A 26,941-nucleotide genomic window follows, 5' to 3' on the forward strand; every position below is an offset into this window, starting at 1 on the left:
CTGGTTCTCCTCATATTTATCTGACGGATCATTCTCAGTTACTGTTGGTAAACATGCTTTGTTTGTAGAAACCCTATCTTGTGGTGTTCCTCAGGAGTCTGTTTTGGGCCCTCTGTTGTTTTTGTTTTATCTGCTCCCTCCTGGGCATCTTATAATAACTTTTAAAATGTGTCCAATCATTGTTATGCAGATGAATTTCAGTTGTACAAGTCTTTTAAACCTCTAAATATCTCCAAGTTGTCTGTTTTGCTTGACTGTGTGAACTGCATAATGCTTGGATGTCAATTAATTTTCTCCAGTTGAACACTGATAAAACAGAGGTTCTCATTTCTGCTCCTGAGCATGTTGTTCCAGAGATGTCTTGGTTTCTTATTCTCTACTTTTAAATCTGTCCTGCATAGTTTAGGTCTCCAAATGGGTCTGGCTCTGGACCAGCATGTGAACAGTTTGGTCCGCTCCTCCTTTTATCATCTAAGAAATATAGCCTAACTCAGATGATGATTCTACATGCTTTTGTTTCATCAAGGCTTGATTATTGCTATTCTCCGTTTACATGTCTTAGTGTCGCTTCTGTGAGACGCTTACATGTGGTGCAAAATGCTGCTGCTAAGCTGATGACGAAATCATCTGTCTAATGTCACACCTGTCCCTATGGCTATACGCTGGCTCCCCATCAGTTTCAGAATACAGTTTAAAGTCCTTGTTGTGTTTAAAGCCTTGCATGGTCAACCTCCGGGTTACATCACTGAGCTGCTGAGGCCATATACAATCTGTTAAAAAATCAATCTATTTCTTTTAGCTTTTACCATACACTATCTTTTACATGATTTTTGGAGGAGACTGATGATGGCATACAGCCTTTCCCAAACAGTTCCAAACGTAGAGAATGTACAGCATGCAATTTTAGAGTTGGATGTAGTTGTCTGTTATTGTTATGGGGAGAGGTGGAGAAAAGTGCTTCTGCCCTTTAAACATTTACGGCTCAGTGAAGCAAACTGCATAACAGGTTCAGCATTTGCTTTTCCTTAGCATCATCAAATAATAGTTCCATGGTTAGCTGTCAGTGTCACTTTACAACAGCATTAGCTACGGCAGTTATCCCCAAATTACAAAGCACTGTTTAATATACACAATCAGGAAATCCTATTACATACAGAGTGTCTGCCTGTATTTTACATGGTGAATTTGATCCATGGCTATTGATAACTACTTCTGGCAGACTTCTTGGCCCAGGGAGAGAGAACAGAGGATTGAACCCAGTGGAGACTACTGTGCTGAGTTGAGTGATCAGGTCGCTGTGAACTGCTGGGCTTCCTCTGTGAGTGTTGCTTGCCTGCCTCTCTTCGAGCCTTGGAGCCAAAGGCCTCCTTAGTTGATTTGACTTATATGGGTAGGGATTTGTGTGTGCGAGATCAGAGGGCATTAACGGTTTTAGAGCTGGAAAATGCCACAGTGACTGGCCTCCCCTGTAGGGCCCAAACTGCACCTGCTGGCAAAGCAACACTGGAGCTGCATAATTTCACCCACACGAGAGCACATGGCAAAGTGATCACCGTTCATGCAGCATCTGCATATAAGCTGCCTGAAATTCATGAATGTGATGCAGTGTTGGAAACAGATAAAGTTGAGTAGATGCTAGAGGCTGCAAGGCAGGTTTAGCGTACACATCAGTAATCAGCTGTAATTCATCCTGGTGCCAGTTATAAGTTAAAAAGTATCTTTCATAGGCAGCTCCATGCCCATATTTTTTCAAGTTCACGACCAATCTATGGCCCAATATACCTGACTTAACATGCATTTTGTTGTTGTAGTGAATATTTGAAATTAACTTTGTTTGTCTTGAAAACAGCAAATATGAAGGTCTTGCTCAACCAAATCTATCCTCTGCAGAGAAGACAAGCCCAATCAATGGCCAGTGTTTTGTTGTTGTTTTGTTTTGCAGCTAACCGCACCAGTTGGGGCAAAGTAACCTGCTAGCATTGTTGTGAATTTTACCCCCTTGCACCTATATCTCATTTGACAGAAAATGACCTCTGACTTAAGAACAGAAGCAAGCATGTTGTCACGTTGTCACATTCTGTTAGTGGACTAAATTAGTAGTCTTGCACACTAAAGTATGTTAGGTAGAAAGAGCATTTCACAGTCTTCAGCAATGTCTCTGCTCTGTTAACATGTTCTTGCTTATCAACAATGCACTGTGTGTTGATTAGCTTGTCTCAGTAGAAACAGTGTATATGTGCTTAGTACAACCAGCCCAGAACAGGATTTTTTTTCTTTCAAATTACAAAAAAGCAGGTATAGGTCCATCAACACAATTTTCAAGCTTTCTTTCATAACATCTCTTACATGTCAAAAATACATAATATGGGGAGTTGAGTGACAAACTCAGTGAAGAAGACACGTCACATCTAAACAGCTGGGGAGTCGGACATAAACATCAACAGCTGTGTTTAATATACAACATCTGTGGCCCTGTCGCATATACAACAAGCTGAAAGGATGGCTCGCTGTGTTTCCATTTCACAACAAGTTCATTCTTTTTTTCTCACAAGCCAAGCCCTGACCTATGGAAGTAATACTAATAATCCTGACAACATTTAATTTTTCTTTTAATATACAATCCAGTTCCAAGAGATTACATTTTTAGCCATATTTCTATGAAGCTTGTCAATACTTTTCTAACTCATCGATGTCTTCAGAGCCGGACTGGAACGTATTACAGTCAATGTCAGTCACTACATCATAGGGCAGTCAGATCTGTCAGTTGATATTGACTTCACCACCCTTGAACCTGTCAGATTATTTTGCTCCTACACGGATAAAGCAGACGCAGAACTTTACTAGATTCTCTGATGTCTCATTGGAATCTTAAGCTCCCTCTATGATCATCAATCCTGTTTTGGAAAGATGGGATGGTCAGGATTCAGCTACTATGCAGGGAAGATGTTTGGCTTGTTTTCTAAGCCTGTTATTGGTAATGCAACAGTTAGCATCTCACAGGATTTTTTACACATTACCGGTTTTTATGGACAGTAGAGTAGAACAGTTGTACATATACAAATATATTAAGTACTACATTTATTGAGAACATCTATCATCAAAGATTGAACTTTTGTATACTTGAAGTATACAAGTAATCAAATTAGCGGGTGGCTGAAGCTTAGTGGTAGAGTCAGTCGTCTCTCAAACGGAAGGTCATGGGTTTGATCCCCAGCTCCGGCAGCCATATGCCGATGTGTCCTTGAGCAAGACTCTTTTCTCTCGCTTCTGTCTCAGCGGTGTGTAAATGTATGTGAATGGACATTTTAAATTTGTAAAAAGCACTGTGAGTATTCAGAAGACTACAAAATGGCTATACAAGCCCAAGACCATTTATCATGTACATACATTTCTTATGAAACGAATGTTGTTGTTTCTGTAAAGAAAAGAGCCTTGTGATGTTTATTTTATAATTGTAAGTCCTGAAACCCATTCAACCACATTGGTTTATGTCGACCATCTTTCACAATTCAAAGCTCTATTTCCCAAAATTAGAGCTTTCTAATGGAAGGCAACTTGTTCTCAAACCTACATGTCTACACAGGACAAATATGGAACATACAGTTAAGTTTTGCAGTTGGATTTGGTTAATGCACCAAAACTACTTTGTTAGAGCATGAGAAAACATTGTGGTTTGAGTTTAAAAGGGTATGCTTTTTACATTAGTGGAATTAAATATGTAGAGTGAGTAAGTACACAACATTACAGAAGCAACCTAAAAGAAGTTATCATTGAATTTTGTTTCATAGGCGACTTACGCACAGGGTTACTCCATAAAGTCTTGTTTATTTGTTAAACCATTCCAATGCATCCTCTGATATCAAACTCTGTCAACTTGCATCCCTTGGAAGCTTCTGCTTTACATATTACAGCCACTGGAGTTCAAAGCCAAATTAAATACATAAATATGGGTCATAATAAGCTGCTGGACAATCTAACTATATGCCATGTAAAGTCTATAATTGTTAATATATACAGACACATCAATGCACAAGTATTATTATTCTGGTAAAGCTAGTTTCATACTTCATTTATAGGCAGGCAGTTTAACACATTGGCTCCTATCCCAGGCATTGGGCTTGCTTTTAACACTCAAAATGATCAACAGACACAGGACCAATATTTTTGAGATCATAGGCTTATGGTTCAGATTATGTTTCGGAAAAGCAATCTTCAATCTATATAGAACTAGCAGTTGTTGAAGGTGGTGAAAAATGATCAAACAAGTAAGGTCTAAGAAATGTTTTCCACTGCGATATCCAATTTGTTAATTTAGCAGAAGTAAAGTTAACATGTCTAGTGGTGAATTGGGGATCTTAAGCCAATACACCCAAAGCAATCTACTCTTAAATTTGATTTAGTTCTGGTCTTCTGACCCCATTTCTACAAGGCTTTTATGATCCTGAATAAATGAGTCTTGTCTTGTTGTTTGGGCCCTTTGTAGAGACCATGTTCAACCCCTGTGGGTCCAGACAGGGAGGGACACACTCCAGCTGTCTGGACTGTGGTCCTGTTGTTCATATCCATGTGACAAGACCCCTGACTAGATATTACTTTTCTGTTCGGAGCAAGCATCAACCTCCAGTGTTGAACAAAGGAAGCAAGGGCAGGTACTCATTTGTCCACTTAAGGCTAGCTACAAAAGCCCTGGATCTGAACAGAATGAGACAACATTTCTGATATGGTGACTTCCATGAATGAACTTCAAAATCTGCTTTAAAAATCATTGGGGGATGTCCCTGAGACTGCGTCCATGTTTTATACAGCCTATGGCTGAGTGTCTCAAGTCAAAGATGTTGGAAAACTGGTTAAAACCATCAACATGAAAGTGACAAAAAAGTACTTTGTTTTGTAAGATATTAGAAACACATTTCAAATAACAATATAAACAATTAAAAATAATAAAAACACAATAAACAGATCATATTTAAATTTCTGAATGTCAAGCTCAACCTCTATTAGGCAGTCAGTGCACAGAGGTGTCTCTTAAGCAAGGATATACGAATTGCCAAGGTCGACTGTTTGGGAGTGGCCACCGGAAAAGCCTCTGGTTTTAAGCCTGGTTTTTGGATCATGAAAGCATCTGGTGTGGTCACCATGTGCTCAGATTGGAGAATATTGGTGCAAAAGCTCACAACAAATTGGCTATTGTGCTGCAAGCCCACCCGAGTAAAAATCTTAAACTGGATCCTGAAACTGACAGGAAGCATTTTGAAGCAGCTGTAAGTGACAAAGAGATGACCAGTCAACACCAAAGTGCAAAGAGTCACAGTAATCAAAATGAGAAGTAACTTGTATGCAAGTAAAAAAAAAATCAACAAAAAGAGCTGTCAAAAAAATTCAGGGGAGTCAGATGTGTGTCTGATCAGAGCAGGTGTGCGTGAAAACATCACCCTGGTTTAATGCATTTCTGGAACATTGGAGCCCTGCAGTGCGCAAGCCATCTTTCTCTTTGGTTTAGGGGAGTCAAATGTCCCATGTCTTTTTGAAATGTAATTGACTAGAAGTTTAAAGTGGCATCAGGATCATGAGAAGCTGTCTCTCACCCATAATGCTCTGCTGTTTCCTGAAGCTGTCATGCAGAAGCTGAATTCTTTCAGCCTAGCTGCTCACGGATCCTCTCTTTTGTGCTTTTCATGCCTCTCTTTGCTAAAGTCAGAGTGTGCCAGTGTTTGCACGTGACATATTCCATGTGCATGCTTGGGGTCTGTGTATTTGTTTCTGTGTGCACCCAAGTGTGTATTCATGCACATCAGCATGTATGCTTGCACATGTTTGTTGCCAGAATTTACATCTGCTGGTGAGCAGCACATCGGTTTAGCCTGGCCATCTCGCAGCTCAAAAACCTTCCGCTTTCATACAGGCCTGGCGTTGGTTTGCATAATGACTCACAGAGCCGTGCCGTTTGGGAAAGATTAAATTTAGAACACAGCCTAGGGTCGTGGTGCTCTCTCACACTTGACTTCAACAGTGTGTTTTTACCTTCATATGTTTTAAGACTTTGCCAAATGAACTTGATATTTGGGGAGTTTAAGCTCAGACCCATTTTGGTGGCATTGTGAAGAGGAGTCTGCAAAAAAAAAAGGAGGCCACCATTTGACACAACAAAGCACTGTTCTTTAACAAAGCTTAAGAGTACACCAGTACTTTTGGTGTACACGTTTTCTTTCAGGGAGTAGTCCCTCTGAATTCACCCTCAGAAAATGAATTCCCAAGTTTTCAGACTCGACATTTGTACCTGTGTGCAAAATAAAATAATCAGTGAATAATCCCATTTTTATGACCTTAGACTTGTAATTTCTTCCTGTACCAAGCACACCCTGCCAGCATTAACATCTTGTGGAGGTGTAATGGAGGAACTTCATTGTTCCAACTGACATCAGTGAAGGATGTTATGAGTGTAATGACATTTTTGGAGTGAGTCATTAAGCCAGTAAAAATAGAAAAAGTGTGGGGGAGCACCATGCATATTTTTGAAGAGGGTAATGTCATCCCCAGCACTCCAAAGGAGTTTCATCTATGTTGGACAATTCTGAGCTTTACAATTTACAACTTCCACCAACATTTATCAATTCAGGAAATAATATCTTACGAGATTGAAAGCTGTGTTCCTTTGGCCTTTCTTAAACGTAAAGCTCCTGTGAGGAGATTTTAGCTGCTAATGAAACAGTCTTAGATTAAAACTGTTGCCTAACCATCAGGTAGAAGATTGGTAATTTCTATGTGTTTATTTTAGACACCTGACACCCTACAGCAGGGTAGGTGTCAGAAGAGGCAATCAACAACACACTGCAGAAACAGCCTTTCAAAATATTTCAACTCCAAAGATCCATTGAGTTGACAGTTGGTACTTACACAAACACAACTTTCACATGTGCAAGAAAAGATCAGCAAAGAGATGAATTGTCGTGGTTTGTTCACAGGGGGCATCAAAATCTACACAAACTGAAAGTTCCTCACAGGACTTTGAATCTCAAATATATATATATATATATTGGATTAAGGGAAGGAGTTTAAAAATGTCCTATTAAAGTTGTGATGGCTGGAGCGCCAATAGACTAGCAGTTATGCCCAATGTGCAGAGGCTGTGGTCCTTACTGCAGCCACTGTGGGCTCGGGTCTGGCCTCGGCCCTATATGCTGCAAGACATCCACCACTCTTTCCTCACGCCGTTTCCTGTCTCTCTTCGGCTGTCCTATCTAAAAAAGGCAAAAAGACCCAAAATACAAATGTAAAAAAAGACAATAGATAGCATTTCTCCAAATGCATAGTCGTGCATTGATGGTCCTTTACTGCTGTTAGTTAATCACAATGAACATTTGTAGAATTTCTCAAACTTTGTTTGGCCTTAACAATTTCTATGCAACCCTGTATCAAGTCCTGCATGTCTTCAGACTGGCCCCTCATCAGGCATATATGATGGACATATATATATATATATATATATATATATATATATATATATATATATATGTTTGAGTTGAAACAGTTATCTCTTAGGATAAAAGCAATTTTGGACGGTTCGTCTGGACGTTTTCCAGTAAAAACAAACACTGGCTATATGGATTTTTAAAGTGCAGGTTTGGTGTAAGATTCTTAAAGTTTGAAGGCTGACTGATGATGCCATAGCCCCCTCCATTCTTGATTTATGTATTGGAATCCCATGTTGAAAATACTCTCTTGGGTCACACTGCATTAGCTAGAACAACAGGTCGACTCACAGCTCATTTAACCAAGAGCTGTCCTCCATGATCAACACTTAACAGCACAGCAGAAAAGCCCTTCCTTAATCTCTCTCTCTCCACCTCTCAGCATTAACGTTTCATAATGTTTGTCACACTCCTCTGTCAGTTCGTGCAGCGTCTCCAGAGACTGCAGTATTGCTGATGTTGAAGTGTTCTGGTGGCTGCTGAATGCAGCACAGCTCTGCTCTGACAGTCTGAATCCACTCAATACAGAAACATCCCTCTTTTATTCCTCTGGTTGGGTTCGACCTCCGTTCAAGGTTGCACTGCACCATGAGCACTCTTTAGAAATGTTCTAAAAATTAGCTCTCCAAACGGTAATCCTCAGCCTCCACAGTGTTTACTTTTTGCTCCTTCTTCAATGCTGCAACATTCATGGCTGCTGTTGTGTGTATTGGCATCAAATACAAAGTTTATTTTGCCGCCTGCTTTTCCCCATTATGTGTATATCCATTTCTATTTACCCATTTATTCCAAACTCAGCCCTTTTATCTCATCCCTCCCAAACATTAAAAATGCACTATATTGGGATTTCTTTTAACTTTTACTATGTATATTAAATACATGATTAACGAATTGGAAAATTGAATAAAAACTAAAAAATATAAATGAGCAAATATATAGAGTTGATATAATGTGCATAAGATCATGAATAACATATAGAAACCTATGGTAGATTTTGGTTTCCAGAGGCTTTAAAGAGTTCCTCCAGTGATCTAGAGTTATCCTTCCATAAAAGAAGGATTAATGGAAGAAATGGTTTATAAAAAAAGGTAATGCGCACCTTTACTCTTTGGATTGAACGCCCTGTTTAATCCAAAATCTGATACTGTAGATATGAGGAGCTTCAAACAACTCAACACAACTGAATTGTGTGTGTCATACTCCACAATACTTTTTTTTAATGATCTAAACTTAGATATCTGTAACTGTCCCAGTTAAACAGATGATTGTGGAATAAAAGCCTCACTAGTACTCTGAAGTATAAATAGTTAAACACTGATCACTTAAGATAGTTTTATTTATTGTTTTATGGTGACTGTCTGGTGGCCTTCCTCTCTGCGTGTCCTTATGTTGCAGCTGCAGCAGAAAACGAGGCTGATTCATTCATATCAATATTGGAAGGCTAATTGCTATAATGATGCCCACTGGCGAAGCTTATGACGAGTCTGAATTGTAAAAGGCTGTTTTCACAATGGTGCAGCTGTAAAACATTTTCTTCAACACTACAAAGGAGAGCAATGATGAAAAATAAACAGAGCCTAATTCATCTAAGAGGGTTTAGCTTCGATTGAATTTGCAGTTGAGAAAAAAACATTTTGGAAAAAGATTAGCTACTGACTGTGTGCATAATCTGATTCTGCGGCTAGTGAGAAACTGTGGATTAAGAAAAACCTTTGAACATTTGAATATTTACTGGAGAAGAGGGATTCATGTTGTATGTGGTAAAACATATCAGCACAGCTTTGATTTAGTCATAGGCCTTGAGCGTGATATTGCTTTTATACAACAGTTATTTCAACAACATAAAATAATGAAAAGAAAAATGCAAAATCTGATTATTTTTGTCCTTCACCAACTCAACTAGAGCTGCACTCTTCAGATAACATGGTTGGAAATAACAGTTGTATGATTAGACTTAAATTACAGAAGGAACATAATACAAAAACAGAAAATTGCAGGTTTGAAAGAACCCCCCCCAAAATCTACAATTTAATATATTCAGTGCAATGATCCAGCTGCATAGATTACATCCAAGGTGCAAAGTTAGATGAATTTGATTTTAAATAGCTTTTTTGAGAAGCACATTTCGGGTTAGCGTTCCAATTAGCATCAACGTCATTTGATTTGCCTTTCTAAGCGAATAGTTGAAGGAACTACTGAAGACCAATGTCATTTCAATCAGGAGTTTTAAGTAAGAGTTTAATATTATTTAACAGTTTAGGAAAATATTAATATGCATTGACTTTGGCAATTAGACTCTGTCATGATGACTTCATACACACAGAGGGGTAGTGAGGCCAACAGCAGGATAGGATACCCTCCTGTGATGGAGTCTAGACACGGGTGGTGGGGATGATAGAAGAATGCAGGATGTGATGAGGAGTGGGTTTCTGAGACTGTATCTGAACTCTGCTGAGCTGGAATGGAGGCGACTGATGGGGCGGAGGAGGGTCGCAGCGATCGCACTAAAACGACACACTGACTGCGAATAGAGAGAACAGATTTTAAAATTTGACCGCAGCAGGATTTGAGTTGCTGCGTTTGTGGCAGAATCAGGTTGGATTATTACTTAAAGAGTAAACGCCCAAATTCAGCTGATCACCAGAGCAGGCAGATGGTGGAGGTGTTAGAGAGGGAGCGACCAAGTTGAATGAAGAAAATTGAATGAATGTGTGAGAGAATGTAACCAGTCTTCCTGCTTGAACTGACGCTGAGCTCCGTTACTCAAAAACACAAAAACACAAAATATTTGGATGGCTGGAAATGCTAAGCTAGAGAGAAGCCAGCATTAGCACTCACAATATACATTCCAACTAGAACAACTATACAACACTAATGTGCTCTCTGATTTTACAGAGAAGTAATGATAGTTGCCATGGGTACCATTATCTCTAATACTGTCACATGGCGTCAATAAGGTTGCGGCACCAAACACACTGAAATCCAAATTTGGCGCTGCTATTCTTCCCAGAAAGAAAAAAAAAAGGTCATGGGAAAATTCCCTGGAGATGGAAAGAAGGGAAAATTAACATGTCTATATCTGTGACATCGAGCTTAGTCACATCTGGATATTTGGGGCTTTGCCAAATGTTCTAGGGTCTCTACCTTGTGCGTGACTGTGAGCACACAGCACAGGGAGTCTGGGGAAACTGTGATATCTTTCAGACTGAGTGTGCCTCACACTGCAGCATTGTGAAGACACTGGCACCGGATCAAAGAAGAGGTGCATTGCTTCAGCCCTTCTTACCCTCCAACACACACTAACACACACACACACACACACACACACACACACACAACATCAGGAGTATTACATACACCTAATAAGAATGTGTATCTTTACTCCAGAGCACAAAAACATACAAAAAAACTCACGATTTGCAGATCATGGCATTGTTTGCAGCAGGCAAACTGGATGAAGTTTTTATGCCCTAATAAGCAATTTTGGTCATCTCTCTCTGTGTTCCAAAAGCCAGACAGGATGTGAGGGGGGGGGGGGTGTATAACTAGTAAGCGCAAGTCGTCCGTAAAACACACAACGCCCACATTTCCGTGTTAGTGTCAGAGAAAGTGGGACAGCGACAGAACGATGTGCTGCATGGCGAGCACTCTCAGTGAATGAGTCACACGACGCTTGACAAACCCTATTAGGGGGTTGTAAAGAAATGGACCTGTCAGCATCTGGAGCCTCACCAAACGTCTCTGTGTGGCTGATGACAAACGAGAAGGGGAAAAGGAAGGAGTCTGATTTACACTTGTTTGTATAAAGAAAAAAGATTCCTTATGCTCAACAGCCATGATGCCTCACTCCATTTTCAACAAATGTCTTTGAGCCAATGCACCTCTTTACATGAGTTGTATTAATTTGCAGCTGGAAAAACTCTTGATCGAAAAGTCTTGTTCCAAAAAAGAGTGCCTCCTGCAGTGTGTGTGCATGTGTGTTTAAGTTGTGGTGTGATGAACACCTCTATCAGTGTGTAGAGAGAGTTCTCTGACTGAGCGTCTGTTTGGTAATTTACTGTGACAGAGGGAGGGCTTTTGTAGGAGGAAAGCAATTATTTTTTGTAAAACCCTTCAATCACTGAGACATAAAGTCAGGCTAGTTTGGTAAGGAACATTTTGAACGGACAGTGTCACCTGAGTGACTGTTTCAACAGTTGACTGTGTCTACGTTTCCATCCCCTCGAGAACATTACGGTCCCAGAATGCCGGCCTACTAGTGGTAGCTACAGTCTCTAAATGTACTATGGGAGGTAAAGCCTTCAGTTATCGGGCTCCTCTCCTCTGGAATCGCCTTCCAGCAGGGTTCCGGGAGGCAGACAGTCTGTACTTTTAAGAATAGACTTAAAACTTTCCTTTTTGATAAATCTTATAGTTAGGGCTGGTGCTGGTGTAGACCAGCTCTTAGTTATGCTGCTATAGGCCTAGACTACCGGGGGAACTGGCACCTCGAGCTCCTCTCTCTCTCTCTCTCTCTGTGCATATACAGTACATCATATTACTGCATGTATCTATCTGTAAATCTCAGTCACTAACCACCTACTTTCCTGGGAGCTCTTGAGCTCTCTTAGGCTCCTCAAGATCGTTGGTTGACGGCCTGCCAGAACAACCCCTCCCCCACCGGATTGTTGATGGACGGCCTGCCTCCCCCGACCCCTTGCTCCCTATCCCTCTTCCTGCATCTTATCCCATCTCTCCCCCTATCCCTTTCCAAGCCCGGCGCAGTCTAGGCCTGTGAAGGCTGTTTCGTCATGAGCCGGGGATCCGGCCGAAGATTTCTGCCTTTTAATAAGGCAGTTTTTTCTTACCACTGTAACTTTTGCTGCTTTGCTAAAGTGCTCATGATGGATAGGCCGGATCTTTGTAACATAGCAATAAGTAAGATCTTTACCTGCTTTTTGTAACATAGCAATAAGTAAGGTCTTTTACCTGCTTTTTGTAACATAACAATGAGTAAGGTCTTTTACCTGCTTTTTGTAACATAACAATGAGTAAGGTCTTTTTACCTGCTCTTTTGTAATGTTAACAGACAAAGAGTAAGGTATTTTACCTGCTTTTTGTAAAGTGTCTCGAGATAACACTTGTTATGAGTTGACGCTATACAAATAAAAATTGATTGATTGATTGATTGATTGACTGATCTCCCCTTATCCTATTTTCAAGCCCGGCACAGTTTCGGCAGATGGCTGTTTCGTCATGAACCTGCATTTGCCCACTGTAACTTATGCTATAGTGCTACGCTCATGATGGATTAAGCTGGGTCTTTGTAATATAGCAATAAGTAAGGTCTTTTGCCTGCTTTTTGTAAAGGGTCTTGAGATAACACTTGTTATGAATTAGCGCTATACAAATAAAGATTGATTGATTGATTGATATGTTTGTCTTTGGTATGGGTAAGCAACAGAATATTGTAATTCCAGGTTAACCACGAGTTCATTCACATACAAGAAGGGTTGTTTGCAGCACAAAACCCATTGCAAACATTAACAACTCAAGAACAGTGGTTTAAATAAACCTTTACGACAGACTAATATGAAGAAGTTTAACACTTAATTAATTTGCTCTAAGTAAAACAGTAGAAGCTGCCCAACTCAGGAGGCATAGGATGTGAATGCATAAATTAATAGATCTGACCTGTAGTGCATCTATGTATTCCATGAAATGTATTTACAGCAGTTTCAGCCTCTTTTTTAAGCTGGATTTTAGGTGGTGTCAAAAGGATTTGGGAATATATTTAAAAAATGCTTCAGTCAGGCTCAGTTTTACGTAGATATCTGTTTAAAAACTTAAAAACTATGAATGCCTGTTATAGAAAGAGAATCTGTGTGAATGCAAAAGGGTTCGTTCTGGTCTCTAAACACTTTTTCCCTCACCTCGATATTCAACAAGTCACGGCATCCTGAGAATTTGTCTGGTCATCAGGTGGTATTAATACCAGTTGAGCTCATCTCCCAACATATCCTGCTCTGGAGCAGTTAAGGTGTGCAGCATTAATAACCTTCAGTTTACCTCAATGAGAAGCCAACCAGAAGTGGGGCAGCTGTTGCTCAGTGGTTGGTTGTCTCTAAATGGGAAGGTTGGCAGTTCCCAGGTTCAAGTATCCTTTGATAAGACACTGAATCCGAAGTTGTCATAGGTGGCATAGCCAGCTGTGTGAATGGAGTTAGTAGTTGATGGGCACTTTGGCAACATCCACCAACTGCCATAAATTTATGTATGAATGTGATGCAGTGTAAAGATGCTCTGAGTTGTCATAATAATATAAAAATAACTATTTAAGTTTACCACCACCGTATCACTGAAATACCACCGCTGAAGTTAACCTCAAATCTTCCTTCAAGGTACATGCTTCTGATTTTTGCAGCATCATAAGATATGAGGAGTAGGGAGTTTCTGCTTCGTCTGATGTTAGAGGGAATAAAGAACATTAAAAATACAAGTTGGTTGAATGCCTGATTTACCGTCTCTGTTGTTTGACGAAGCACTCTGCTGGTGTCTCAACACGATATGCCTTTTTTAGGAGATGAGGGAGAGAAGCAGAGCTACAGTCTAAAGAAATAAGAGTCAGAAGTTCAGTATTTTGAAAGCATCGCTTTAAACGCTACTCATGTGGGATGAAACATGAATGCTTTATGGCAGTGTTGCTAATTATTATAACAAAATATTGTATCTTTATATCTGAACTTTCATGGATATATTTTTTTGTGTTTTTGTCATACTTGTTGTTTACCATGGTTAGAGTCATTATAATCTATGGTCATGGGGGAGTACACTGTTTACTTGTTTACACACTCAGTGGTCCATGTAATGTGCCCTGAAGCGCTACAACACACTTATTCTCCCCAGTAAATCCAGTGGTCATTATGATCTCTATCTGTTGATACAGAGCCTCTCTCTCCATCTCGTTTCTCACCCAGCATCACCACCACAGCTACCTGATCTGACCTCTCCATCACAGAACAGTGACTTATTCAGAAGCCAGATCCGCTGCAATGCTTTTATGTTTCTTCCTTGAGCATCTAAGGGGATATTTAGTTTGTCTGCCGTTCCCTGTGATCCTGCTACTTACTCATTCCTTCTGATAGCGACATGAAAAGTAGCTGACTGACATTAACATGAACGTTATATTTATTATTACTTATTTATTTATTACACAAGCTTCCCTAAATATTGGCCTGTGTGTTTTATGGTTTGACTGATTTGTTGCTGCTTTTGGCAAAGCGGATGTGGCTCACTTGAGTCGGTCGTCTCAAAACCGGAAGGTCGGGGGTTCAATACCAAGCTCCTGCAACCACATGTCAGATGTGTCTTTGGGCAAGACATTCAACCCCAAGTTGCTTCCACTGCTTTAGAGGCAGCATATGAATGTGTATGAATGGGATTAGTTAATTCTGATGGTCTCACTACATAGCAAACACTGCCATCCCTATACAAGCTCAAATCAATTTACTATAGTTTAAACAATTGATAATTGATTATTATTATTCCTTGACCAAATCATTGTTGTGTAGTCTATGTTCTAAAAGGGGGCTAATTTGTTTTAATCATTTTTATTGTCAGCAAAGAGGTTAATAAAAATGTGTTTAATAGTTCCTATAGAAAACTAACACTGAAGGAAAATAGAGTAAATTGCTGATTACAATAAAATGTATTTTGTGTGCAAATTAACTGAAGGGTAAATGTGGACAAAAGTATTTCAAACAGAGATGCAATATTGTCTTCTCTTAAAATATCATAGAATCCACATCATTTTCAGAAAAATGTCACATTCAAGCTGATATTGTTTTCATTCAGGAGGCTAGACTAAAATGTGTAAACTTTTCCCTTCCTATACTGTGATGATGTCACAATATTGTATCAGTCGCTTAGATGTCTGGTAGATAGACAGACAGCTGCCTAAGTCTAACCAGCTTCACCTTTTGTCTTTCACCTTGCTGAGGCTGCCGGACACTTCTTCTGCCAATCCTCTTAACATCTGCTTAACATCTGCTCTTTTCTTTTGCAGGCGTCTACACCTTTGGCCTCTTCACCGTTGACATCTTTGTCAATGCAGGCCAAGTAGTGACAGGGAACCTGGCACCCTACTTCCTGACGATCTGTAAGCCAAACTACACAGCACTGGGCTGCCAGCAGGCCCTGCGCTATATCAGCCACCAGGAAGCCTGCACAGGAAACCAGGACGACATCATGCGTGCCCGCAAGACCTTTCCATCCAAGGAGGCAGCACTAAGCGTCTACGCTGCTCTGTACCTGGCTGTAAGTAACTCTTCTACATTAACTATAGTAATAACTTTAGAGAGTACAATGTTATTATGGCTATTTTAGGTTGAGGTCTAAAGAACATCATGTTTTAAGCTGTAAAAGAAAAAGAAAACTGAAGCCATAAGCCCGACACAGTAAAGAATCAAACTTGACTTAAAGGTCACATATTATTCTTCTTTTCAACAGGTTTGAATAAGTTTCAGAGGTCCCCAAAACATGTCTGGGAAGTTTTTTGCCAAAAATGTACTCTGAGCCTGTATTTGATCATGCACGTAAATAACTCTATTTCAGCTCTGCTCAGAACAGGCTGTTTCTGTGTCTGTACCTTTAACTGTAAGTGAGCTGTATTCGACCACGCCCCTCTGGAAGGGCTTGGTTGGACCTTGCACCATTTCCTATTGTTTACGGTGAGAAGACAGACTCAGAGGGCAGAACAAACTCCTAGCTGTGGGAGTGTCACCCACCTAGGGGAGGGGTTACTGTCCTTTGTGATGTCATGAAGGGAAAACCTCCAAACGGCCTGTTTGAGCACACGTTTTCTGAAAAGTGGAGCAGGCAAAAGACGGAGAGGATGGACTTTTCTCATAATTGGTTTGTAGAAAGGCTTGGGACACATATTAGTGTTAGAAAAGCACAAAAATATGTGACCTTTAAATAAAAAAATGTTCCCCATAACTCAAATGATTTAAGCTCAGATGTAGCAATACAGTTTGAAAATTATTTGGAGTGCAAAATACTATGAATGCAAATGACAAAAATATATCAATTGAACAGAGACTATTGCGTTTCTAAATTACTTGCAAGGGTTTCTAGCAGTCTGAAATGTTTTGGATATTGCCTTCCTTGTTGGAAAATGTTCACATTGCTATACATTTTGGAGTCTGTTTTTTTTTTTTTTTTAATTTACAACACGTTTAAAAGCATGGGAATCAGGGTAGTCTCCATACATATGTAAAACTGTCATCATATTAGCATAGTGAGGTTTCACATCAAGAGGCAGAGACTTTGGAGGTCACTGCTCTGAAAGAATGAAACTCACCATATTTTCCAAAATATTGAATGATCCAATGCTGTTATTCTGTTTTCTAGTCATTGCATGGCTGCCAAGTCAGATTACACAGCAAGTCTGACCAAGTTAGCATTTTCCATTCCCAATTTTCTGCACTCTCTGTTGGTGTAAGAATGCAAATGGTATGTTTATGCAAATCATATTCAGCCCAAACTGCATTTGCACACAGTTTACTGCAACACCAGTCCAAAAGCAGCTGACTCAGCTGTTGACCTAGACCACTCACTGATGCAGTTTTTCAAACCGAGGACGCAGATAGTATAACAGGATAGCTCTCCGTTTTTTAAAGTTTTGACTTTATTTTAAGCAACCATTGCCTTTAAGCGGCATTAGCTCAGTCTGTAGGGAGTTGGGTCAGGAACTGGAGGGAAGCCGGTTCAAGTCCCAGTGCGGACCAAATCTGGAAATTGATCTGGTAGCTAAAGAGAGGTACAGTTCACTTCCTGAGCACTGCCGAAGTGCACCGAACCCCTCCACATCCTCCAGCTCAGGAGTGCTTGCTGTGGACAGCCCCCTCACTCTGACATCTCTCCATTAGTGCACGTCCATAGGATCCTGTGCATGTATTTCATCCTGTGTGTGTAACATGTCCCAATACAAGAGTGTTAGATTGAAATCTCCACATACGGGATTAATAAAGCATATCTTCTTCCTCATCTATATTCTGCCACATAGATGTATCAAGTCGTTGTGTCATTTCCTTTTTCTTGTTTAAATGATACAAAATAAATGCCTACCTTGACCTAGAAAGAATACGATTTCACACTTTGTTAAATCTGAGACTGCCAGAAGGAGCAGAACATATTGGTTTTTCCCTGCAATTTTGCATGTTGGAAGTGATCCTCATACTCCGAAGTGTTTGTCAGAAGGAAATATTTATGCACCGGAAAACAAAGGTAGCTTCTCCATCAGCCACAGAGGAAATGCAAATTCTGCACTCGTGAAAAAGTCACCAGAATGTAGGATAACACATTGCTGTGGGAAATATTTGTAAAGTTTTAACTTTAACTTCCCCTGCTCTACAATCACATTCTACCTAAGTCATTTTGTTGCATGCTAACTAGACAAAGATAGCCTGTTTTCTATTTCATCAAACTCCTTCTGTCTTATTTGTATGAATAATGGACCTTGAAACTGCATTTTGGTGTTGTAGTGTAGCACATAGTATATGTATTATATAAATTACAGAAACGTAAAAAAGAAAACAGTGAAAGGCTTTGAAGTAAGCCCGCGGTTTAGTAATTACGATTCAGCCTATCAGACCATCACATATATGATAGGCTGCATTGAGGCTTGTGAGATAGAGCTGGATGCTTTATTGCACCATCCTCTTCTTTAAAACAGCTCATGTCTAAGCGTTTGTGATAGATTGTTATCTGAGCACTTACAATAAAAAAGCCTTAGCGTGCGTGACACAATTCTAATCTCTTTGATTTCTAATGAAATCATTGCATTGAACTCAGGATTCATTTCTCACTAGACAGTCTTATGTAAGGTCCAGTTGAAGATCAAAGATAGTGAGCGAATGATGAGTACGCTCTCCTGAATTAATTTGAGGGGGTGGTTGTCTCCGCTCACATGTTATTTCATCAAGGCTGGAGCCATTGTGATGCTGTACTGATGCTGTGAAGACGGTTTGCCTTTCACCGTACTGGATGACTGATATAACAGAATTTGTGTCTAGATAGTATGTTAACATGTCATGTTTATTTAATCACATCATCATATTTTCTTCTAATGCTTTGTTTCTGTTGAAAAAATGCCAAATATAATTCAGGGGGACAAAAAAGTCGTACATTTATGAGAATAAATATGAATTCCGTTAGTTGATTTTAATTAGGCTATGGCTAAAATTATTATTCTGAAAGGTTGTATCAGAAGAGCATCCATCCGCCTGGGCGAAAATTATGAAAGGGGAACCATCAAAGACATTTCCTCTGCCACAAAAGAAACAATTTATTTCAAGTCAGTGTGGTTCTTTCTTCAGAAAAGCCCCACTTTCTTGCGGTGTCTTTTCAGGGTCCTGATACTCATGACAATGTGATGCTGATGTGCCAAAAGAATGTGCAGTTTCATGTCTGCAAATGTTAAGCCCCAACACAACGAATCAGATATTTTATCGGACCTTGTTCAACCTGATCAAACTGTTGTTTTAAAGCAGGTAATTCCACAGAGAGTTAATACTCAGTCTATCTGTGTTACAGACTACGCAAGGAAGTCGGCCTATTTTCTTATTTGTGAAACTTATACTAAATTATGACTTCACAAGATGCTCCACGTTATTACTCCGTGTTCTTCTGATATAACTATAGACTAAATTTACGACTTTAATCTCGAAATCTCAGATTTTCTCCCCCTTTTTTTGTGGCCCTAATACTCCTTTGTATCTTCTTTTTCCTGTGCAATCAAAACCAGTTACTGTGACGAGGTTCATGGTAGAAGAAGCTTCAGATGGAGCCATTAATCGGTTGTTTTTAGTCGTTGTTTTTTTAAAGGTTAATTTCTGGGCGTTTTCTGCCTCTATTGTAAAGACAGTGAATAGAGTCAGAAATCAGGGCGAGAGAGAGAGAGAGGGGAATGACATGTAGGAATGGAACCATAGGTCGGAATCAAACCCAGATCGCCCGCCTGGAGGACTTGATCCTCTAAACATTGGGTGCGCGCACTACCAACTCCCAATTGTTGTTTTATTATCCAAACTCACTAGGAAGCCTGGCATTATAGAAGTGCCAAACTGTTGCATAATTAGCTTCCACACATGTGACCCATGCAAACCAGCGTGTATGCTTTAAGTTCATGAACAAATTGTGAGATTGTGTTGTCTCTTCTTTGTTAATGATATTAGAGACAATAAAGAAAAAAGAGACTTGTGTTGCAGAGAGTAATTGTAATGTATCAGATGTGTCTTATGACAAGGTAACGCATTGTTACGGGGAAACATTTTAACTGACACTTTTTGATGGTGTTTTTATTTTCTGTAGTCTTAAAATACAACTAAAGATGGGTTGAAGTGAAATCGGCAAAAAATCATGTTCGACAGCAGCAGAAGTAAAAGACCATACAGAGTGCGTTATGAGGCTTTACCATCACAGGCTTGTTTCAGCTACTTGGCTAGCATTTGATTATCATCTCATCTTTTTCACAAAAGTGCTTATAACTGCTAAAAATATCCTCTATGGTGTTGATGCACTCTGGCTATTGCAGGAAGCATGCGAGGCAGGTTATTTTAATTGCCCATGTCACACATCTCAGTACTTTTAATAAGCTTCGCACTTCAGCACTTTTACCGGTACTTGAATCGACATCTTTTTTTTTTGCCACACAGCCTGAGGCTTCACATTCTGCTTGTAGCTATAAATACAGTCTATTATACAGTTTCATTCACAAACACTACCCATTCATTTCCCCTTCTTGGATAATTATAGGTGAGGAACAAGCATTCTAGAGTAAGTTTTACACTTTGGCAGTGCCCTAGTTGTGCCCTATCAGCAGAAGCATGGTAAAGCTCAGTGGGCCGCGGCAATTGGCATACTGTGTGCAAACATTCTGCATTCAACTGAAGTTGGGTATGTCATTAAAACTCTTCAAAAGCATCATGTGATCACCCAATAATGTCTATTATAACAACACAGACACAAAGTAGTGTTTGCAGACTTTCTTGTATATTTTGTACGTTACATTTATATCTAACTGATACACCACACGTTGGTCATCAGTCATACAACCTATGAGCTTTAAAATCCACAGAGAGCAGAACATCAGCATATTTGTGCCCTCTGATTCATGTTGGACTCATCCTTTAAGCAGCACTGATTTTGTGCTGATGGTCAGATCTCTTTTATTTTCTGTGTCAGAGCGCCAGTGTCTGCCCGAGTGCCCATGAGCGATGGATACATGGGCTTGGACCCTCAGTGACTCCCTGCACGACGGGGGGAGCAGATTGCCTCGGTTATCTAGGTCATTTAGCAAAGGCCATTGTGTGTGCAGTTCAACATTGAGGATATACATGCAGTTTGCACACACAGACACAGAGCATAACGGTACACACACACAAACAAACAGCCCTGCAGCTCTGCTGAGATAATCATTACTCCTCTTCATATTCTCATTGTCTCGGTCATTACAGCAATGCCCGGGCCAAATACAGACATGCCGCATTTGCTCAACCTAAGGATTTATCAAAATGCCTCTCGTAATTACCCCATTCAAAAGATTATATAACAGCAACATAGAAAGTCATATTTACTCAATGTTACATTTGCCCCGAATCTCCAATGTGAGGTTCAGTCATTTTAGCTGCAACATGAAGCTATTTTTTTGTTCTTAAGGTGTCCCTGCATGGTACTTTTACTAGGAAAAAAGGTAATTTTGTATCTTTTAACTCATGCATGTAAGATATATTGTTTAACTTATCTTTCACTGCATAGTCATATTATCACAATACAAGCCATTACGCAGGTCTGTAACAAGTCCAGTTTAAAGTAATCATCTAAATCACTGATTTGGAAGTGGCAAGGGAAGCAACCATTATTAATCAAATCATTCACAGTTAATTGCACCGCAAAACAAACTTCTGATTCCTTTGACCTTCCATACTTGCTGTAGTGTTACGCACACAATATAAGAAGTTGCGTTGTGATGTTCTTTGTGTTTTAATTGTGTGATGTTTGCTGACCTAGCTCCCTCTTTTTCTTTGCTCATAATTTGTTTGAAACAAAAACTGAGTAGGTGGGAGTTTTTGCCATTGTTGGATTGACCAAACAAATTGCTGTATGTGTGACCATGCAGACCAGTGTGTACTGGCAAAAACAGTATAATATGCGTTCTCTTTGTTTAACACCAAAACAGGCAACAATGTTTGTGTGAAATCTGATCCGAATGTCATTTAAGAGGCAGTGTTATTGTATATTGCATCTATCCATGTTTCCCACCAAAACAGGTAGTGCACAATGTAGCTGCAGTAAAAAATAATATCTGAGAAAACACATTTTATCAAGTTCATCAGAGTGGGACCACTCTGACAGGAACGAATACCACGTGAACTAGAAGGGTAATACCTTGCTAAACCGTAAAATATCTCTGTCATAAAACTAGCTGAGAAGACCCGAGAGTATAATATCTCTCTGAAAATCTCCTTTTAAATCAACCTGATATATGAAGGCAGCAGGCTGTGCTGGCTCCAGAGCTCAGTCCGCCTGTCTCTATCTAAGCAGGTTGCCCTCGGTTATACCACAAGATACCATTTGAACTCGACAAGACAGAGAGATTGATGTCCGAAGCTGCGTCGAGCAGAGGACGAGCAGCTCTACCTCGTCTGCCCAGGTTGAATTTTTCATGTCCCACTTTCCATTTAGCTGACAAGCCTCTGATATAGCGAGCATGCCAACAGCTGCTAATGTCTGACATTAAAAGGAAAAATATAGGTTCGAGCTTGCAACCAGCTATGAAACACTTGCAAAGGTCGTTAAGACAAATCAAGTTGGCCCGAGGAGTCTTAGGTCAAACAAGGTCCAACAGGGAGACATTTATATGTGCTATTTATATGGTATGTGTTGCATGCGCACGTGCATGTGTGCGTCCATGCATGTGCGTGTGTGCGTCTTTCGCAGAGGTCAACTAAAGGGTTTTTCTGTTCATCTTAGTATTAAATTGATGTGATCCATTGATGTGACAGCTTATACAAGCTACAAAGACTCACAGGGAGAAGTCTCCTTGAACTGGTGAAGGACAACCATATACAACCATGTACATACATACACACACATTCCACCTATATCAGTTGTCAAAGTACATATATCATATCTGCAGAGCAGGGACATGATATGTTGTGGAGCTGAGGCTTCATACACTGGATGTAAGCAACAGACACTGAGACACACCTACACACCTTACCAAACAATTCAGAACCTCCGATCTTTCAATAAAGGTTTCAGGACAACCAGTCATGAATCCAAGTGAGCAAAACCTATAGTGTGCAGTATATCCATATAAGTGCACATAAAAATAAATACATTCAAATAAACAAAGTGTGACGAAGTGTTGGGCATCTTTCCAATCCACTCACTGGAATAAAAGGGCTGATGCTCATCACTTTGTCTGTCTGTCTGTCTATCCTACTTTTTAACCATCCAGTCATTTTATTTATGTTATTTTACAGGGTTAGCCAAAAGGCTAGTTTCCATCTGTAGTCTGTGGCCACATTTTCAGAATAGGCTCCAGATGGATTCTGTTCACCAATGAGTGAACTCCAAGGTTTCTGCCTGTTAAAGGAAGGGTTTCCTTGCCAAAGTTTCCAAATTCTTGCTCATGAGTAACAGTTTATTGATTTATTCATTTACTTGGCATAATGACACAATTGCTTGCTAACCTGATGCTCTCTCAAAATGGCATTACAATAATATGAGGGAAAGAAGTGTCAAAAAACAGCAATAACAGAACCAGACAGAAACTTGGACCCAAAATGAAGAGGCAGAATTCAGGAAAAGCAGAGTTTAATTAACAGTCCAGGCAAAGTGTATTGCTGAAGATTTAAAGGCTTTGAAAACACTTTCACTATGTGTGAGTACCAGGCATGGCTGTCCTGAAATTCTCTTAAAAGTGCGTGCGTGTGAAGACGTCTTCAGAAACACTTTACTTCCCGTTAGAAATATCTTGCTATAGCAAGTTTGTTCATGTGAGCCATGCCTATTTGACTTGAGTTCACTTTGCCTTGGGAAATTTGTGATAAACCGTCTCTGAACCAAGCTTGAAAAATAATCTTTTAAGATTTTTGATGTTCCATCCATAAATAAAATCCATTAATTAAGTTATTTTTAAAAGGTTGGTGCTTGAGCAGTTTTATCTAACTTATAAGATGGTTATAGTAATGTCAAAATGCATGTATGAATGTATGACTGTGTTTTGCATATCTAAAGAAAATTAACTAACATTAATATCAAACTTGTTTGACGCATTGCTGAGGACCCAAGAGCGTCCAGTTTTGAGTGTGAAGTGGGTTGGATGAGGGGTTTTCATGAACACTTCAAGCAGGCAGCAGTATGTAGAGCCAGGTAACCAATGGATTTCAATTTCGATTGCATTCCAAAGTGAACCGAAGTGCATTTGCCATGTTATCATTGACTGGGCAGAACTTACTACAGTCTGCCCATTGATTATTTGAAAAGTGTGCCCATTTTATCTCCCATGTAAAAGTGAACCGATATTTCTGTCAAACAGCACTTTACAGAAGAGGAGAATAACTAAAGCCCTGTAATACAGTTGTCTGCTCAAATAAATGTGGACCATTCTACAGCAGCGGCAGCATTCACCAAATGGATCGAAACTAAAGCCTTGCACAAAGGTCTCCTAAAAACACTATGCAGTTGAACGATTTCCCCTTAAAAGTGGAAAAACCTGATATTTAATCCTGAATAACCAGAGAGATGAAAAATAAATGAATTGCAGAGACTGGAATGGAAACATTTGATCATTCTTTGGAGGAGATTGTGCACTCTAATGAAAATACAATTAGGCCCTTAGAGGCTGTCTGCTGCCTCAACACAACAGATTAGTGACTAGAGCCAAACATAGAAATGTTTCTTCTGGTTTATATTTGTCTGAGGGAGACTATTTCCCCCCCTGTTTCCTTTTGCTTCTCCAAGGTTGTTTTCATGGCACCAAAAGAGACAAGATTGCATAGTAACATGCATATCCCACATAGTTCTTCTTCAAGAGACTGCTCCGGTGTGGAGGGTAACTAAGACAAAATTGCATTGTTGATTTGGCCTGAATGCACTTTGGTAATGCCTACTCACTATCAGATGATCAATTAATTAAGTTTTATTTGTATGGCGTTAATTCATTACAGATGTTCTCTCAAGAAACATTAGAGCAGGAGACGTACTCAAACAAGTGAAATAATAAAGAGAGAGAGAGAGAGGGAGAGAGAGACTTGAGTTATTTATTTGGCTTTGAGAAGGAAGATGTGAGGGGGTGGTGTTTGTATATGTATGAATTCATGAAGGTGTGTGTTTGTATGTGTGTGTATGACGTGGTGCAATTGTGCAATATTGTGGGAGTTTCAGGCCGGGACTGGACTGCTGAAAGGGTATGTTAGAGGAAGGGGTTTGAGGAGTCTGATTCAATGATGTCTTTCTGGCCAGACCCAACAAAGGCCTCAAAATCTTTTGACACCGATGAAATGATAAACACTGAAGTGATTTAAGGCTGCGCTGAAGTGATAAGTGAGCAGGCCTTATGAAAACAATGTATTATTTACAGCAACTTCATCTGAAGCGCAGATGGTACGGAGGGGAGAGGGGAAAGAGAAGGGGGAGGGGATAAGGAGGATGCTGCAGGCGTTACTCTCCTCTTGACTCTCTCTGTTTTACATGTGCATGCATGGGTTTACAAATCTTTCTGGTGAGAGTCCTTTGACAGAGTCCAGGCATGAATTCTGAGTCACAATAAGGTCATGTTTAGCCTTTATAGTAGAAGACTGTGGAAGTAGAAGGTTTAACTTGTGTTGGGGCTGACATTTTGATATATTTAAGCTCCACTATCCCTCCTATAAATTGAGTGCTTTGAGTTGCCAAACAGAACCATGAAATAATTAATGTCTTTAAGATAACATTTTCCAACTTTGTTAAGTTACCATACGTAACAGGGTTTTTTTCATTCTCCCCTCCTCTCCTTCCCTTCTCTCCTCTACTCTCTCCTCCCCTCCTCTCCTCTCCTCTCCTCTCCTCTCCTCTCCTCTCCTCTCCTCTCCCCTCCTCTCCTCTCCTCTCCTCTCTTCTCCCCTCCTCTCCTCTCCTCTGACATAACATATTTGTTATGTCCTCCTTTCTCCAGATATCTTCCTCTTTATCTCAATGAGTTATTTCTTTTCTGGTGTATATAATTCATCTTTCTATCAAGCTATTCCTCTACTTCTGCTTCTTGTATCCATGTTCCACTGGCAGGTCTGCCAGCACTTTTCCAAACACAGGAGATAATATAGAAGGATGCCCTGAGGAGAGACTTAACATATCATTTCATATTTGCACACAGTCACACAGCCTGATGGCTATTCACCATTGCACATTGCACCAGCTCTAGTTTTTCACACAAACAGCAAGGACATTTTGGAATAAATATAAAAGTTGTGTACATCATCGTGTTGTTTTCTTTTTCTGTCAAGTATACCTCTCCAGTTTTGAATTGTGTTAATATTCAAAAACATCCCTGAGACATGCAGTATGACTTGAGTCTTGTTTACAGTTTTCTCACCACTTTCTGAGCCAAAAAATCCCACATTCTTCATCAGCTGTTAAGTCAAGCATTAGTTTCGCGCACAATCTATCATGTAGTGTGCTGTTATCGTCTGGTATTAGCAAAGAAAACAAAGGGACTGTAATACTTGGAGGCGTCCATATTGCTTGTCCAACTTGCAACTGGAACACAGTCAACTCAGGTGTGACGTCATTCCCGACTGAATTTATCTGCCATTGCTAAAGTTAAAGTTTGGTTTGCTTAAGCCTCAAAATATATTGTTCAAGGTTCTTTGATTGTGTTATGGCCAGAATGAGAGAGGATCAAATGCAGCAAATTCCACTGGTTAAAATTAAAAAAACACATTTGCCTTAAATCATGCAATCTAGCAGGTACATGAGCTCCAAGGTTACCACATCTCCCCCTCTGACATTACATGCAATCATTTTATGAACTTCTTGATACGGAAAATATTGATTATGAGTTTAAGAATAGCTGTAACAAAATTATTTATATATATATATATATATATATTATTTAAAGATTTATTATGAGAAATCCCCTTTCACAGTGGTTTTCAACAAATATTTGGGTAACCTGAGAGTCTACCGACCCACAAAATGTGAAATAAACCCATCCAGTCCTTTGTTTGTGGTCTGCATAAGAAAAATGCTCCGTTTCAAATCTGCTCTTCTTGTGATGTCACAGTGGGATTCTGGTAAAAAAAAATACCCTCCCCATCCCCTGGTATCTCCACCCATGAACTCCACCCCCAGCCTAGAACAAAACGTTTGTGCAGGTCCACCATTTTTATTCTCGCTACAGAGGAGTGATGTCTACCGGGAAAACTCAGAAAGGGCTCATTACATTT

At 39.8% G+C, this 26,941-nt stretch overlaps 1 protein-coding gene across 1 annotated transcript in view; it reads left to right on the forward strand.

Annotated features, from left to right (window-relative positions):
• Positions 1-26,941, forward strand: part of LOC132994193 (phospholipid phosphatase-related protein type 5-like) — an 83,612-nt gene that overhangs the window by 44,780 nt on the left and 11,891 nt on the right. The window contains exon 5 of the mRNA XM_061064391.1: positions 15,514-15,764. Coding sequence (XP_060920374.1) covers positions 15,514-15,764 — 251 coding nt within the window. The remainder of the gene's footprint in view (positions 1-15,513; positions 15,765-26,941) is intronic.

This window comes from Labrus mixtus, chromosome 19, assembly GCF_963584025.1.
Source record: "Labrus mixtus chromosome 19, fLabMix1.1, whole genome shotgun sequence".
Classification (NCBI taxonomy): domain Eukaryota; kingdom Metazoa; phylum Chordata; class Actinopteri; order Labriformes; family Labridae; genus Labrus; species Labrus mixtus.